The 16,482-nt window shown below is 29.0% G+C and overlaps 1 protein-coding gene across 4 annotated transcripts in view; it reads left to right on the top strand.

Moving 5' to 3' along the window:
• The window catches only part of LOC118198196 (uncharacterized), a 156,030-nt gene extending 142,509 nt beyond the window's left edge, over window positions 1-13,521 (top strand). For all 4 annotated transcript variants that reach the window (XM_085818631.1, XM_085818630.1, XM_085818629.1 and 1 more), the window contains one exon: window positions 26-13,521. In XM_085818631.1, coding sequence (XP_085674757.1) covers window positions 26-2,521 — 2,496 coding nt within the window. In that variant the 3' untranslated portion in view covers window positions 2,522-13,521. The remainder of the gene's footprint in view (window positions 1-25) is intronic.
• The last annotated feature ends 2,961 nt before the right edge of the window (window positions 13,522-16,482 follow it).

The following is a 16,482-nucleotide window of genomic DNA, read 5'->3' as shown; positions in this document are numbered from 1 at the left end:
CTTAATTCTCCCCCTTCCTTTTCAGAGCACTGCAGCCGAAGAAGTAACAGTTGTAGAACTAGAAAAGATAGTACCTGAAGCAGATTTTAATATTTCTGAAGATGTGAAAACGCTAGAGGAAACAAATGGCTCACAAGGAGTTTCTGAACAAGAGCAAGGAAATGTATTAAATCCAAAAGAAGATAATATTCCAAATGACTTTAAAGCTGTTAGTAGGGATGAAGATGACAGCATAACAATGAATACGATAGAATCAGATGTAGCAGATTCTGAAGCTGTAGATAGAGCTATAGCTCCGATTATAAATATTGTAGAAGATGAAGTTGAAAAGGAAGCTTCGTATGATGATGCAATTTGTATTTTGGAAGAAAAAGAGCCAGAGAAGAAACAAGAATTGGAACATCTTATTCTTGCTGAAAACAAAACATCTGAATCTGTCATTTTGCCAACTGAAGAGCATGAAAATATTAAATGTCAGAAAAACCTTGATTGTAATGTAAGTATTGTCTTTCATGATCAACCTGATGAAATGGATATGGATTCTCTTCATGTGCCAGAATCTTCAGGTGTTGCTGATACAGAAAGAATATCAATACCTAGTGAGCTTAAAAATGAAGATGAAGAGAATGAAGTTAGAGAAGCTGTTGAAGTTATCAATGAACAAATGGAACATAGATCTAACATAGACATGCCATTAACACCACAAACACCTGAGTCAGATCATTCTAGAACTTACCAACATCTAAGTCCTTATCATTCTCAGCATGAATGTAGAAGTGTACAAGAAATAGAATCAGTAAACAATGCTGACTGTCAAATTGTAGATGATGTTTCAGTAACTGAAATAAATAAAAGCATTCAAGAATGTGGCTATACTGATCAGCACAAAGATGATGTACAGCAATCTAATAATGAAACATTTTCTCAAGATATCATTGAACAACCTGATATTATAGTTGATCTTCCTCAAGTGTCTCAGCCACTTTCTCAGACTTCTCAGCTGTCCAGTCCTTCAACACCTGTTGGAACAATTGTATCTAAGCATACACCCACCCCTCAAGAGATGTCTAACATGGGTGTATATACTCCTGATTCTTCAACAAACAGTGGCTATAATTCAGTCGAAATAGATGTTTGCCAATTAGGACTTGAATCCCCAACATCTGTTTGTAGCAGTGAAATTGCTCAGAACTCTGTAGAAGCTCGTTCATCTACACCACAGTCTTACCCAGACTGTGCTCAGCTGAATAATACTCCTTCATATTGTGCCAATGTTTCCATTTCAGAAACTTGTTCTAATCCTTCCCGAAGAGAAATGATAGCTGCAGCTGCTGCTGCTCAAGCAGCTGTTGTCCAAGCGCAGGCACAAGCACATCACTCTAATCCTCCTGGTCACTGCATCAATGTTTCTAATCGTAAAAGACAGCATACTGCAGCTATCACCCAGAGAATTGCTAATATACCTCCTGCGGGCCCTGTGTCTAGCTTAATGCAATCAAGTATGGTTAGTGTAAATGCTACTGCAGTAAATGCTTTGTTTGTTGGTCCTGCTCCAAACACAAATAATGGATATATGAATGCTATGAATATGAGTGTTCCTTGTAGCAATGCAACTGCTGGTGGAGGCCCAGTTGCTGGGTCTTACATGGTTGGAGTTCCTGTTGCAACAGTAATACAACCACAGTCAGCCGCTGCATTTGCTGCAGCTTCTATGCAAAATCATCATCAGCTACAACAGACACCACAAAATTTTTCAGTGGCAAATCATCCTACTGGTACTATTTCTGGAGCTATGCAAAGATTAACACATGTTGGTGTTTCCCCAAGTATAGCTCCTAGTTCCTGCCCTGTTTCCTCTGTTACTCCAAATTTCCATATTCAGTCTCCTAGTTATACGTACACACCAACACCTACTCCAACACCTAATACGCCCTCTCAAATTGGTACCAGTTGTAGCCTTGCAAAACTGCAGCAGCTGACTAATGGAATCATGGATATTGTGCCGAATCCACCATGTAATACCATGACTCCGCCTCCAAATATGACACCTCCATCTCCTCAAGTGAATATGACACCCCCACCTCAAATGCAACGCTCTTTGACTCCAGCTATGACTAGCCTACAACCGCAAATACCCATGCAGTCAAGTTCTCATAGTTACAGTAAATACCATTTCCATCATCGGCAAATGCAAAGGAACCCCAATGTTGCTCTTAGTCCTAATCTTGTGGCTAGTTACCAGACTATAAATGGTGTTGGCTATCGTATACAGCAAGCTCCATCTGCGGCAGCTATGTTAAATACCGGTTATATAACTAATGCTAGTTTCATTAATCAAGCGCAGTTACCACCTTCTGCTGCAGTTCAGATGGGAATGGTGAATGTAAATATGCATGGTCAACCTCCATACCAAGAAACACTGCAACCAAATAGGCCGCAGAATGCTATGTATACTACGTACAGCTACCATATAAGTGGTAACTTACAGCCACAGTCTTTAAACTCAGTCATGCGCCGGTAAGCCTGTTTCCAAACTCTACATTGTTTCTGTTCTAGAGATCAAAATTTTGTATTTTGAAAGCATGCCTTCCTCATAAATATTGTAATTTACGAGAGCTAAGAAAACAGAGTTGTCTGGATTAGATTATGTTTGCAAATAAAAAGAAAATTTAACATGTCTGTACTCCTCTAACAACAGGATTGATGAATGGTGGTATATTTTAGAATAACTAAAACATCCAAATTAGTGAAAAGTCCTCCATTGAAAAGACATATTAATTGCTGATGTGTGAATGTTTTAATTATATAAATTTATGAAAAGATAACATTTTATGTGTCAGTTTACATACTGGCACACATACTCATAGTTAAAATTTATTGTAAACTTATCTGTGGATAGCTATCTCAGGATAATAATGCATTAAATATAATTAGTTATATATAAATATGACTAGTTATGGGTTAAATCTATTTAAGACAGAAATATATGCAAGCTGATTTATGAAGTTAAAAAAAAAATCTTCAAAAGGCAACTTCTAATGTTTTACGGATACTGGTGCAAACTTGTTTAGATATTGTTTTAAAAATATGCAATTCTCTTAAACAGGTTTCTGTATAAATTAACAGTTAAATGCTTTATAAAAGCAATAATGCCCAATTAGTAATTTTTCACTAAATTGGCTTTATTGTGTGAAAAATTAATGTTGAAATTCTATCCCAGACTTATTTGTTTAATATTAAATCCATGTTTTTATTTAATGTAATTTTGTTTTTATTTATCGTAAAATATACCAGTGAACTTTGATAAGCAATAAGTAAATGAATGACACATTTTGGTATAATAGTATCTGAATATTTAAATTTCATCTAGTTATGAATATAAGTGAAATAATGAATTTAATTTCTTTGTTATTTTCTTTGACAGAAGCCATAATTTTGATCTATTTTTATGCATGAGGAAAAATTATAGAAATGAACTTTTTATAAAGTTCTATTTTTTATTTATTGAAAATTATAATCTGTCTGCCACTGCAATAGGGATAATCTTCCAGTGCAATTGTAAATCTTATGTAGGAATGATAAAGAATAGTGCTAAGATAATATTCTCTTTGTGTGACTTAAGGTTACAAGGCAGTCATTATCATTATAAGTTTTCTTTGAGGCATTTTAAATAATTGGTATGTAGCAATATTGCATGCGTATAACAACTGTAAAAACTTTAAATTCTATTTTTGTGAGATGTTAATGGCAATAATATGGCTGAATTGTGCCTAGCAAGACTGAGAGCAGCTTGAATATCTCTTTAAACTATTTTAAATACACCATTTTTTAGTAATGCTGAAATAATTACAATGAAAGAATAAGATTTTTTCAATAGGTTCTATTATCAGTAAAAATAATGAGATTTATTCAATAACTTTAATTCAGTAAATTTCTGTTTTGTGATTGAGCATATTAAGAATTAATTAATTTTAGGATTCCAAATGAACATTGCAAAAATTATGTGTTTTCAAAAGTTTAAGAGTTGAAAATCTTTCTGAATAAATTCCATGTATGTGTCTAAATCCCAGTATGAGATTATTTTCATTATTAAAATATGTACATGGATTGTGAATTTTAAAATATAGAAAAAGTTATGCCAAAAAAGTCTAAGGTTGTCATCTCTGTGCCATATTAAGCAAAGTTTATAGTTTTATTATTCATTGTAAATCTTGCATGAGTATCATTCTAGGTGATAATTACCGAAGTGTGATTAAATAATTTGCCTTAGATCCAGTTGCTTTACATATGATGAGGTAATGTAGGCATGTTATTTATAGCAGTTGGTCTGACTCTACAAAGTCTGTCATATAAACCTGTCATGGTTAATACATCTTATTACAGCACAATTTGATCATTGAATTCAAACTGTGTTTTTGTTATAGTATTGGCTTAAATTTGCAACATCCTCACATTGTGAGGGAACCCTGCGCTTCTGAAGGTGTTTTTTTAGGGAAAAAAGGCCTTGTTATATGAGCTTGTTTCATACTTTTTAGCTTGATAAAAAGGTGCTTAGTGAGAAAGCTAATTGAACAATGTAAATGCCAATTGTATCTTAAGATGTAACTGAGTAAATATATATTCTTTTAATGTAAAATTTAAGGGGTAAGTGATGAATTATCATGCTTTTTTAGGGAAAAAAAGTTGTTATATTAGACAATCCATTATGTGAATTTAAATGCTAGTAGATAATGAGTTGCAAATAGTTTATCACCTATTGAACTTTTTAGTAACAAATTACCAATGAAGTGAAGATATGCAATTTAGTATGAACTCCTAATTATACTTTTAAAATTTATGTAAATTTAAAAACAGTAAGTTATGATCGAAACATGATTCTTTCAGAAAAGTTGTCTTTCGGTACTGAAAGTAAAATGAATTTGCAGATCAAATTACAGGTTGTTTTTTGTTCTCATTTTTTTAATTAATAAGCATGCCTTGTTATATATATGACTTTATAGAGAGGGATATTAAAAGTGTATGAATATTTTTTGGAACGGGAATAAATTAATTTTTTAAAGTTTTTCAGAAATACATATATTATACTTTTGAATTTGTAAAGGCTTTTGTTTATGTGAAGTAGTGCAGCACAAGTAAGAGGCTGCTTTAAAGTAAATGGCACAAAAAATTGTCAATTATGTTTTCATTGTGTATCAAATAAAAACAGCATAGTTAAAGAACAAGATAAGTTAATCTTTGATACATTGAATTTAATTCTCTATTAAACCTCACATGTATACCCCATCTCTGAATTAGGACTCTCTGTAATTATACTTTTATATTAAGTACTATAACAACAATTTTTGTCTTTTGTTTTGTATTGCAGATGAGTTTGCAATAAAAGTGTATTAATTCTTAATTCATTGAACATTAAAAAGACTTTTTTTTACTATCTAATAATATATGAGGAAAATATCAATATTATGTGTCAAAGGGCCAGTTCCTCCCCCAACCACAAGTAATTTAGATTTGAGGCCAGTTTATACAATTTGTTTTGTTTCATAGTTCCAGAGGCCAGTTTTCATTATGTTTTAATATCATCATTCACACTTTTTCATATTTAATATAATGAAAAGTTTTGAACTTAGATCTGGTACTTTTCTACTAACGCCAGCTTATGTATTTTTTTAATTGCCAAAAAGAGTGATTGTTGCCAAATAGGATAACCATGAGTGTAAACTGTCCTGCTTTCCGTGATATAAATAATTTTTTTATAGTGTGATTAAAGAAGTTATTCTTTTGCATAATTCTTTTCCCTCTGAATTCTTTTGTATGTTAAATCACTGTTTGTGATTTTATTTCACATTTTATTCACAATGAATTTTTATGCTTTAGTTTTTCACATCTGTTTTAGTATGTTACAAATATTTTTAAAAAATACATGTAAACAATATCAAAGTTTTTATCAACACCTTAAAAAAACCCTTTAAGGCATACAATTGTTTTCTTTGTGTGGATTTTTTTTTTTTTTTTATTTGCCAATAAGCATTTCCCTTTGCAAGAAATATTTATTATAGTCTTTATGCTGAAGCAGTTGAGTGGAATAAATGCATAACTATATCTTAAATAATTCTTTTGATTAAACAAGTGCATAGGTCTCCATCTTGCATTAATTTACATTGAAACATTATAGCATTTTTTTTTTTTTCCATTGCTTTTATGAACTGCTCATTTTAGAAATGACGATTTTTGTCCTATGTCTTTAATTTCTGGGGAGATTAGTTCTTTAATAGGCCAGTTGTAGCTGTGTAATTGCAGATTGCTTCAGGTATTAAATAAAAATTTGCATATCAATACCAGACTGTAATTTTTGTTTAATTTTTTAAAATTTCTAAAGTTAAAAAAGAATTTTGTTAATCTTTTGAAACTTTAATGTTAAAATTCTTCAAAATTTTAGACTTAATCCAAAGTTTTCAGATTGCAGTTTTTCTTTATTTATTCTTACACTGCTTTTTAATTTAAGAATAGTTTAGTGCAACACACTAGTCTTTGCAGAATTAGGGTAGTGAGAGTGTTATTAACAAGCAAAATCTGAGATTATGCCACATTAAAAAAAAAGGAAGAAGAAAGTCAATATTTGGATTTTATTTGAACGTTGTAATCACTCTCTGGTAGAATATCTTATAATATAAAATAACATTATTAGAATTTGAAGCTGTATTTCTTTATTCTATGTGAATGAGTGTACTGATTTGATTACAAATGGTAGTCATATAAAATTGAGCTGTGATCTAAAGCTTCATCTTCAAGAATATTGAAGCTTTTTCTAAATATATAAGTTGCATTGCACTCATTCGCTTATTGTTTGCTACACTAAAAGTGCATATCGGGGAGAAAATATTTTGAAAAAAAAAATTGTGCTTTGAGGAATTTTGAGTTCTAAGTTCTTTCCTCATCTTCCCTTACATCCATCCCTTCCCATAGTGTATGAAATTTGTGCATGTAAAAGTACATGCTAATCAAACTTTTGAGTTATTTTCTTAGTGATGCATAATATTTTGAAGCATTATTGATGTCAGAATAAACATTTATTATGGATGTCAAAATAAATGTAATTATTTTTAATTAATTTTTTCTGCTAATTCTCTTCATTTTAGTTATTTTAGCTGCTATCTTAAACACTGTATAAGAGTAGACATTTTTAATAAAGTATTGTTTATTGATGGGAAAGAATTTGGATTTGGTATTGTAATTAAATGTCATAATATGTTCATATAATCTCTAAACATTCTTAGATTTTTCTTTTTGTGTAGTCAGTATTTAATAATACCAAGCCTTTTTTTTTTTTTTTTTTTTTTTTTTTTTAAAGCTGTCATGATAAGGTGATATACCATGTATTGTTCTTTAGGGGGGAAGTACTTTTAAAGTAAATATAAAATTTTATGAATTAATAATTCTTGTTTCAATCTATTCAAGGAACAAGTATCATTAATAGTTAATTGATAATAACTAGTCCCCTCCCAAATATTTCAAATCTGGTTCTCTCATGTTTGTGTTATAACTTTTTGGAAAAGATCTTCTATCTGTGAGCTTCATGATATTGATAAGCTTTTATGTGTATGTACTCATTCCTCACTTGAAATGAAGCAAGCCTTCCTTACTAATTAAGGCTTTTTTCCTGTTTGTTTGCTATATATTATTTATTCTATAAGCAAAACTAATATCAGTGTCTCTGGAAACGCATATTGCTTTTATCTAAGTTATAACTAGTCTGAGGCTGAATTTTATTTTATTCTAATACAGAAGCTTCATGAATAGGTATTTATTTGTGTAGAATTTTTTTAAAAATGATGCCAATCTATAGTTGAATTTTGCTGTCTAATAAAGTTTAATTTGCCATAGTTTTGTTATAAAATATTATACATTATTTATTGTGAAACAGTATTTTTGTGTAGTATTAGTTCATTTCAAATTGAAAGCTCTATGTTCACTTTTGAAAGTATATATAAAATTTGAAGCTTTTGACTAAAACATATTTGACAATTTCTGAATGCATTTTCACCATTTTTATATTGTGGAATTTTTTTCTTTCTTTTACGTTTTTTCTTTTGTGAAGGATGTTCGGAAAATAATGGTTTAAGCCAGGGGTTCTCAACCAGTGGTATGCAAAAGAAAAATAGGTGGTATGCAAAGAAACAAAGTATTTTTAACTATTAAATTCAAAAATTAAAACCCCCAACATCCTGATTGAGTTTTTTCTCTAACACTTGTAAATTTATGCAATCTGATCTTTGTTCAAGAGTGGTGGTGGTAGTAGTACTTTGTAGTGGTGGTACTAAAAGTTTTCAATTTTTGCTTAGATGGTACACGTTAGTTAAAAGGTTGAGAACCGCTGGTTTAAGCATCATAGAAGTTACATTATAGTGTCATCATTTTAGGTAACTGCTAGATTTTATTTAAAATGGAATCTATTTGAATAGTTAGGAAAACACATTATTTTGAAGCAGAAATGTTGTTTCCTAGAATTCACTTGGTAGAAGTTTCATAACTACTATAGGGTGACAACTTTCATCCCATCGAGTACTAAATACAAAAATGGAAGTTGAGTGTACTCAAACTTGTATGTTTACTGTTTAGTGAATTTCAAACAGTTTTCATTTTATTTTGTGGAAGAGAAATAATATCTGAAGACTTGTGCATAAAATTTGCTCTTGCAGTTCTATATTAGAAGCATTAGCTTTCATGGAGTTATTCTAATATCACAGTCAGTTCTCAATTCATTGTGGGGCAGGTTTTTTTTTTTTTTTTTTTTTTTTTTTTCTTGCAGTTCAATGGAAAAATTTCTAAATTACTAGTAAATAGTATTCTTAAATGCCATTTATAAGTTAGATTTCTCATTCTTCACAAATTCAACAATTACGTGCCATGTGTTCATTTTGTTTTGAATACTGATATAATTTACATAACCAAATAAACTAAACCCTTCTTCAGATTAAAAGTGCAGATAAATTGTTAATAGTAATTTTCTCTTAATTGTAATATGGGTTATTCTTTTTTTCCTGTGCATTTTTAAAACTGCCTTTGGATTCACAGTAATTTTAAGTTAACCAGGATTTTGTTCCCAAATATTACGCAGTAAATCTGGAGTTGAATGTAGTTTTTATTTTTAGGACAAATTTTAATATTTTTATTTATAAGCTTCAGTTATTTAAAATTAATTATAAGAGATCGATTAGATTCTATTTGAGTAAATTGTAGTCATTTTAACCCCTCTTTTCTTACATCATAAGATAACAAGTAACACATACAAAGTATATATGTTGGTGTGTAAGATTTAGTGTGCATAAGTATTTTAAGAATATTCATGTAAATTTTCAGCTTTGTTTACCTCATACTAGTCATCTTTTATTGTAAGTGGCAAACAGTTTATGAACATATTGACTATGTTAAGAGTTTTAAAGTTTTTTTATGCATCATATTAAAAAATATATAAAGTATCATATGCAAAAATTCTATAACCATTTAGTCTTAAATTGATTAATGAAGCGGTGAAGAAAGTATTTTAATTACTGGAATAAAAAAATTTTATAGTACATGTGACTTACATATTCTATTCTAAGAATAAAATACAACGAAATGTATTATGAAACTTTGTGCTTTCCAATATTAGAATTTTGAGTTTTTTAATAACCTTCCTTTTTTTTAATGTTAGAATTAAAGCAAAATTAAGTAAACCTTTTAATAAGTTATAATATAAATCTTGTTAATTTTTTGTATAGATTTATCTGTTTTTTTAATATTTTAAGAATGTTGATTATTACATTTATATTTACTGAATAAATTATTTCATTCCTGTAATATTAAAATATAATTGTTCTTCCTAAAAGACATTATTTTGATCATGTAACTTTATTTTCATAATTTTGTTTTCTGGAAGTATGCCTAGCTTAAATTATCGATCATTGTATTTTGCTATTAAGTGTATAATTTTGGAATATAAAATATGCAATTTATTTTAAAGCTAGAAAAGATATATGTATCACTAGAGTGGTTATAAGAAAGGAATTAAAATACTGTTATGCAAGAAAAATGTTGTAACTCTGAACAAATTATTTAAGAAAATCCCCCATGTTTAGTTCTGAGTAATAGTTTGGGCTTAAGGAGAGAGGAAAATAGAACTATTTGTTCCAAAACACAACTTATCAATCCTTTGAGTTCTATAGCTAAGTTTACAAATGGAAAAAAAAAAAAAAAAAAGAATAATGAATGAATAAAAAGTTTCATAGTTAATGTTTTGATATGGAACCTATGCAATTTTTATTGTATCTTGTTACTTTACTGTCTGAATACATGTTGCATGTTTTATTCTTTGTCTTTTTATATGAACTATGAAGAAATTTTTTAGATTTTTATTTATGCTTTTGTATTAGCAATAAATATTATGCATGAGTATACTATGGGCTGTATGCATATATGCAATGCAAATGATGTTTCTCTTGCATAAAATCCCAGAATAGACCTATGATCTAATCATGTGTACTAAACCCTTGAATTTGTATTGTCATTGCTTTCAGAAAAAAATATAAAATCAAATAGCCATTATTTTTTTAAGTTTAAATTTTCTATAAATATATTGGTGAAGTTTTGAACTCTGTATAAAGCTTTTGAGGTAAATTTTAATTGTTCATTTCTAATGCTTTCAGTATAATAGCAAATGATATCGTCTTTATTTACCTTTTTATTTTGAAATAAATATATTTTAACACTTTAACTTTTGTATGAATTGCATGCTGTTTTGTTTGAAGATAAGTAGGTTTTCTGGAAATTAAGTATGAGCATTGTGTATAGTATATTTTGAGTACAGGTACTTCATATGAGTCATTATCATCCCAGTTTACGTATTTTGCATGGATTTTCCATATCTTGCCCCTGTTACTCACCATTAAACAGACGGAAAAATCTGATTTATGCATAAACATTTAATTTGAAAATTTAGCTTACAGTATGTTCAATTTATTTCATATGTCCATATAAAGTCAGGTAACGGAAGGATTTAATTTTAAGAGAGTTTTCATAATTAGCAGTTGCAAATATTGCATAGATTATGGCTGATGAAAGTGTTGAGACATGATATTTATCTGTTCTTTTTTTGCTCAGTCCTTTTTTAAATCCTTTAAGGAAGTTATATAAAATAGGCATGTCTTTCCTTTATTTTGCATTTTTATGTCAGTAGGGTCTCCCCTTTTTTTTTCTTTCATAAAATGAGTGCGGTTGTAGCTCATAAAAATAAAGCATATTGTGAATAATTTATTTTTGATAATTTTGTTGAACAGAAAGTGTTTTCTTCTGTCAAAACATTTGGTTCTTCCATAGACTGTTTCTCATAACTGTTGCATACAACTAATTCACAGCCAAAAGTTATATATAGTGATATCACTCTGTTGATATTTAAATCTTTATTAAGATAATTCAAGTGTGGTTTTCTCTGAAAAAGGATATATTGCACTCAAAAAGTTATTTAGCTAGGACATCATTTTTTTACAGCTGTTTAGTATTTTCTCCTAAAGAATGAATCTCAAACACTGAATTCTTTAAATGAACAACAACAACTAAAGTAAGATAAGAAACATTTACAACTAAAGTAAGATGTGGACAGTAACTTAAAAGATTTAAGCTTGTATCTAAATTTATGTAAAATTAATGTTTTAAACAATTTTATATAAGGGCTGAAAATGTATAGTTTTTTAACATATTGTAGTTTTGTGTTAAATGATTCTGCAGTGTTTTACTAATATTTCAAAGAAAAACTGGTTATCAAATGCTGTATGTCCCTTGCAATGATGTAGTAAATTTTAAATTGCTGTTCCTAATTCAAAGTTCTATAGCATGAATTATGTAGCAAAGAATAACTTAATTATGCCAACTAGCGCTTTAAAACTGGATGTTTCTAAAAGTGAAAAAATTACATGAAAAAAATTTTGGACATATGGTAGTTGTACTTATAATTGATATTTATTTTTAAATGTGTTGTAAATGAAATGTTTTGATGAATATTATTTTTCAAAATGTGATTTTAAACAAAGAAATGGAAGTATTTTTCTATTTATGTGCTAGTGTTTTTCTATTCCTTTATCTAACGTGTGCACTTGTTTTTAACTTTTCTAATGACTGCACTAAATACAAGCAAAATGTTATATTTCTGTGTTGTTTTTTTCTTTGCACATAATCTTGTTATTATTATAAAACTCGTGCACCTAAACATATTTGAAGCAACGTGTATTTTTATTATATTTTTTAATGAAAATTACGAATATTGTACCTTTAATGTTGATAATTTTACGAAGGAATCTATGCAAATAGTTCAAAACATATTATTAATTATATGAAGGAATTGATTTAAAAAATATCTTGGGCACATTTGGTAAAAACTTAAAACTGAATGAGCTTAGTTATGGTGTTAATTTTGAGGACAGAAATATATTTATGTATACATATATTTATTTTTTATTTTTTAATTTACACATAGTACCTGATAAAAATAGAGAATGCACAGTTTAAAATTAAAATATTTTGAAATTACAATCTATTTTTTTGTAGAATATATATTTTTTGTTATTATTCTATTGCCAATATTCAGCATTATGATATTTTTCTTTATTTTGCTTTATTTAAAATATATTCAGTTAAAAAATTGCATTTTAGTTAGCTGTCTGATTCTGAATTTAAAAAAAAAGAAAAAAATTATTTTATTGCAGTTTTTCTTTTGAGTAGTTTGTTGCATGAATTTGCAGACCTACTAAACAAAATTATAATTTAACATTTTTGTATGCTATCTTTAACATGTACTTAATTATCAAAGGGGATTGCAATACTTAACACTTCAGTCTGTTCAATCTTCGTCTTTGCATGGGATGAAATCTCGTGTACAGTGCTTTTGTATTGATATCCAAGAACCAAAAAAAAAAAAAAAAAAGATACTTTTTATCCGTTAATCATTTTATTGATCATAAAATTTCTTGCATGTTTTGCCCAATATTATGCCTTTTGATATTTAATTCCCAAATTTCATATATGTAAAATATCTGAATTCTTGTATATTTTCAACTGTGTAATGTATCATGTTTTCTAGTATTTTTTGCAGTTCTCAGTTTTATTTTGACTTCATAATTATAAAAATTCTGTAATTTAATTTGAATTGGTGTTTGAAATGCAAATGCAATCTTGGAAATGGAAAGAATGTAGAGTTTGGAAATTTAAAAACTAATGTTGAGAAGGAATATAGAATGCATAACACCTTGCATTGCAAAATGTCTGTGATTTTATCTTAAATTCTTTTTGGGAAATAGCATCAGAAACAAATGTGATATTTCGATCTGTTTGTACAAGAAAATATTATATGTTCTGTGTTAAATTGTTTTTTTAAAAAAAAATGAATTTTCATAAAAGTATGTGTATAGTGTTCATAGATTGTTCTAAGCATTGAAAGAATGTTTTACTTCCTAGTTGTTATATAATGTAATAAATACAAATCTCATCTCTAAAGTTACTAGTCTTGGTATTTATTTTTTCTTATAAAACATTTAAAATAACTCGATAAAAATAATATTTTTACTTACCTAAGAAATGTTTAACCATTTTCCTCATTTTTTCAGTAATATATTTTGTGTAAGTGTTGTTAAATTCACATGTAAAATTATAAATTTTATGCTTCTGTCAGGGCTCAGATAGGGAAACTTTCAATTAATTATCTGTGGGAATTTTTCATTCTAAATAATCAAGCCAGATTTCCTCTTTCTCACTGATAAGACTCTCACTCTTTAACCCTTTGAGGGGGCACATTGAAAGTTTTTCAGAATTTAATGAAATTAATTGATAGTTATTACTGAGCTTCACAAATATGAAATGTATCAAAAAAACTTGCACACTATGGAAGGAAAGTGGGTAGAGCATGAAATCTGCAAATTTTTAGGCATTGATTTTTTACAGCAAAATAATGCATATAAGTATAATTAATCATGGTTTTTTTGTTTTCAAATATTAATAAAAGTATAATTTATGAAAGTTAATAATTTTAAAATATAATACAGTACAAAGTTCATAATCCGGACGTCCATTATCCGAAATGGGATATAATCCGGACCTCAAAGCCACAAACTTTACGCATGTGCATAAAGAATGCGAATGCTTTACGCATGCACGCATTGAAAGAAATGTTTAATAAAGTAAACAAATAAATATTAAGCTTTTTTTATACCTTTTAGATAATAATTGCTCTATTTCATAAATTACGGTTTCATATTTTTAATTGTATAATTTCTACATGCCATCCTACCAGATTTAAATTGATGATCTATAATCCGGAATAGCCGAAGTCCGGACGAGTCCAAATTACAGACTTGTACTGTACTATATATTCTGATCTACATCAGGAGAAGATTTCATATGATGTTATTCTAAATGTATAAATATACAAAGTAAATGCTAAAAAGGTAAAATTTATAACGTGCCATCTTCATATTTTCAACAAAAATAGTATGTAGAAATTACTTAAAATATATGTTATTACTCACATATTCTCACAGCTTTAGAAATGATGAAACTTTTGAAAGCATGTGATGCCTTTCTTATAATTACAGAATGGTACTTTACAAATACTTCATATAATTTTTGTTCTTTGTAGCTCCTCTCCTGTGCTGTAGAAGGCATATCTTCTTGATGTGCTCTTTACTGGTATGTGAGGCAATTTTGTTATGCGTAATACTGTTAAGCACAAGGGACTTTGCCCCTTTTCTTGCAATCGGACTACTGTATAGTCTTTTTTTGGTGAGAGAAGGGACACATTCTTTCACGATTATAATTAGACTTCTTATGATTGACAGCCTTAAGTCTTTTATTACACCTTAATATATAGGAATGTGTTAGCTCTTAAGACGGCAGTGGTTTTGGTAGAAAACTACATGTTAAATTATGAAAAAGAAAATTAAAAATTTACTGTTTTCTCTCGTTGGTGTTTTTACAAATAAAAGTATATTTAAATAAAAAATTCATAAGTTAAATCTGGGTAACTACATGCACTTTTTGTGGAGTTAGTGAGAAAAATTGAAATTTTTTACCTTCATTTGTTCAACATTTGTCCACATATAAATCGATAGAGAGAAAAGGCTCTGTTTGTTGCCACCATCTGTTGTTTCTTTTGAGTGTTAAAAACATGTTCCTGCAGTAAATCCACTGCGCAACTGGGAAAAAATTTCTTAACAGGTGGTTTCAAAGGTTAACTCTGTGCCGCAAAGGATTAAAACACATCATGTGCTTATTAATTATTAAAGAGGAATTTCATGTGCACATATGTATGAAAAAGTTTTTATAACATTTATATGCTAAGATAAATTAAAACAAGTCTGTAATTTTAATTATGCATTATATTCACTTAATGAAAAAAGTATTACAGATTACCCCAGAAAAGTTTTAAGTTAAATACCATATATAAAAATTATAACTCTGTAGATATTAAATGAGTGTCCTGTTTGTGCAGCCCACCATTGGCCAAATGGTAAATTCACTGAACACTGGTAGTTTGGTCCAAGGTTCGAATCCCAATGAACAGGCTGCCAGCATGGTCGTTTTTGTGTTTTTTTTATTGTGCAACTTGTATATGAGCCGATTTACCTTAGAAAGTCTTTCACAAAGGCATCCCTCTAACTTGGGCAGATAGCCCTCGAGTGCCTTGCTATAATCAAATAAACCAAACCATCCTCTCTGTGCTGATTTGAACATCATTTCTCCATTTTTGAGGTTATTGCAATTATGATTGCATTTATTTCAAAATTAACAAGTGTATGCATGTATTTATATGAGTTATTAATGTAAATTTTGTAAGACTGATTAACATGGATTAAGATGTTTCAATAATTTTAGATTAAAAATTTTGCAAAAGTTAAAATGTTAAATATATAGATCATGATAAAAGTGATTTAAAGATCTCCTGTTAGTTTATCCTAGAGCAGGCTGGCTGAAAAAAATGACAAAGTGAAGTAAATGGTTGATTTATTTTATAAAATTCATTGTTGATAAGATTAATCAAAGACCTAGAAGGATGACTTTATTTTATGAATATTTTTTAATTAAATGTACTATAATGTCTTGAATAAAATAGAAAATCCATTTTTTAACAAATTAAGATCAGCTTAAACTGGGCTCAGCGTATTCAATATTATATATTAAAGAACAATGCAATGATTTAATTTTGTAGCATAAAAGATGTATTGGTAAGAACTGTGGCGTAGCTAGGGTGGGGCAAGGGGGGACATCTGTCCCCGGGTGCAGCATCCAGGTGGCGCCAAATTGATGCTACAAAATATTTTAATAAAATGTTTTCCATTCTTGGCACACAGAAAGGGGCACAAATTCTTCAGTTGTCTCCGGGCGCTGGGTAAGAAGTGGTAACTACAAAATATTGCACTAGGAAATTAGCAGCGTAGTCAAGCCTGTGGGATTGCTGTAAAT

Source organism: Stegodyphus dumicola, chromosome 6 (genome assembly GCF_044657685.1).
Source record: "Stegodyphus dumicola isolate Sdum_Otavi_A_Nest chromosome 6, ASM4465768v1".
Classification (NCBI taxonomy): Eukaryota; Metazoa; Arthropoda; class Arachnida; order Araneae; family Eresidae; genus Stegodyphus; species Stegodyphus dumicola.
Note: the sequence above shows the minus strand (reverse complement) of the source record. Positions and strands in the feature narration are given on the sequence as shown.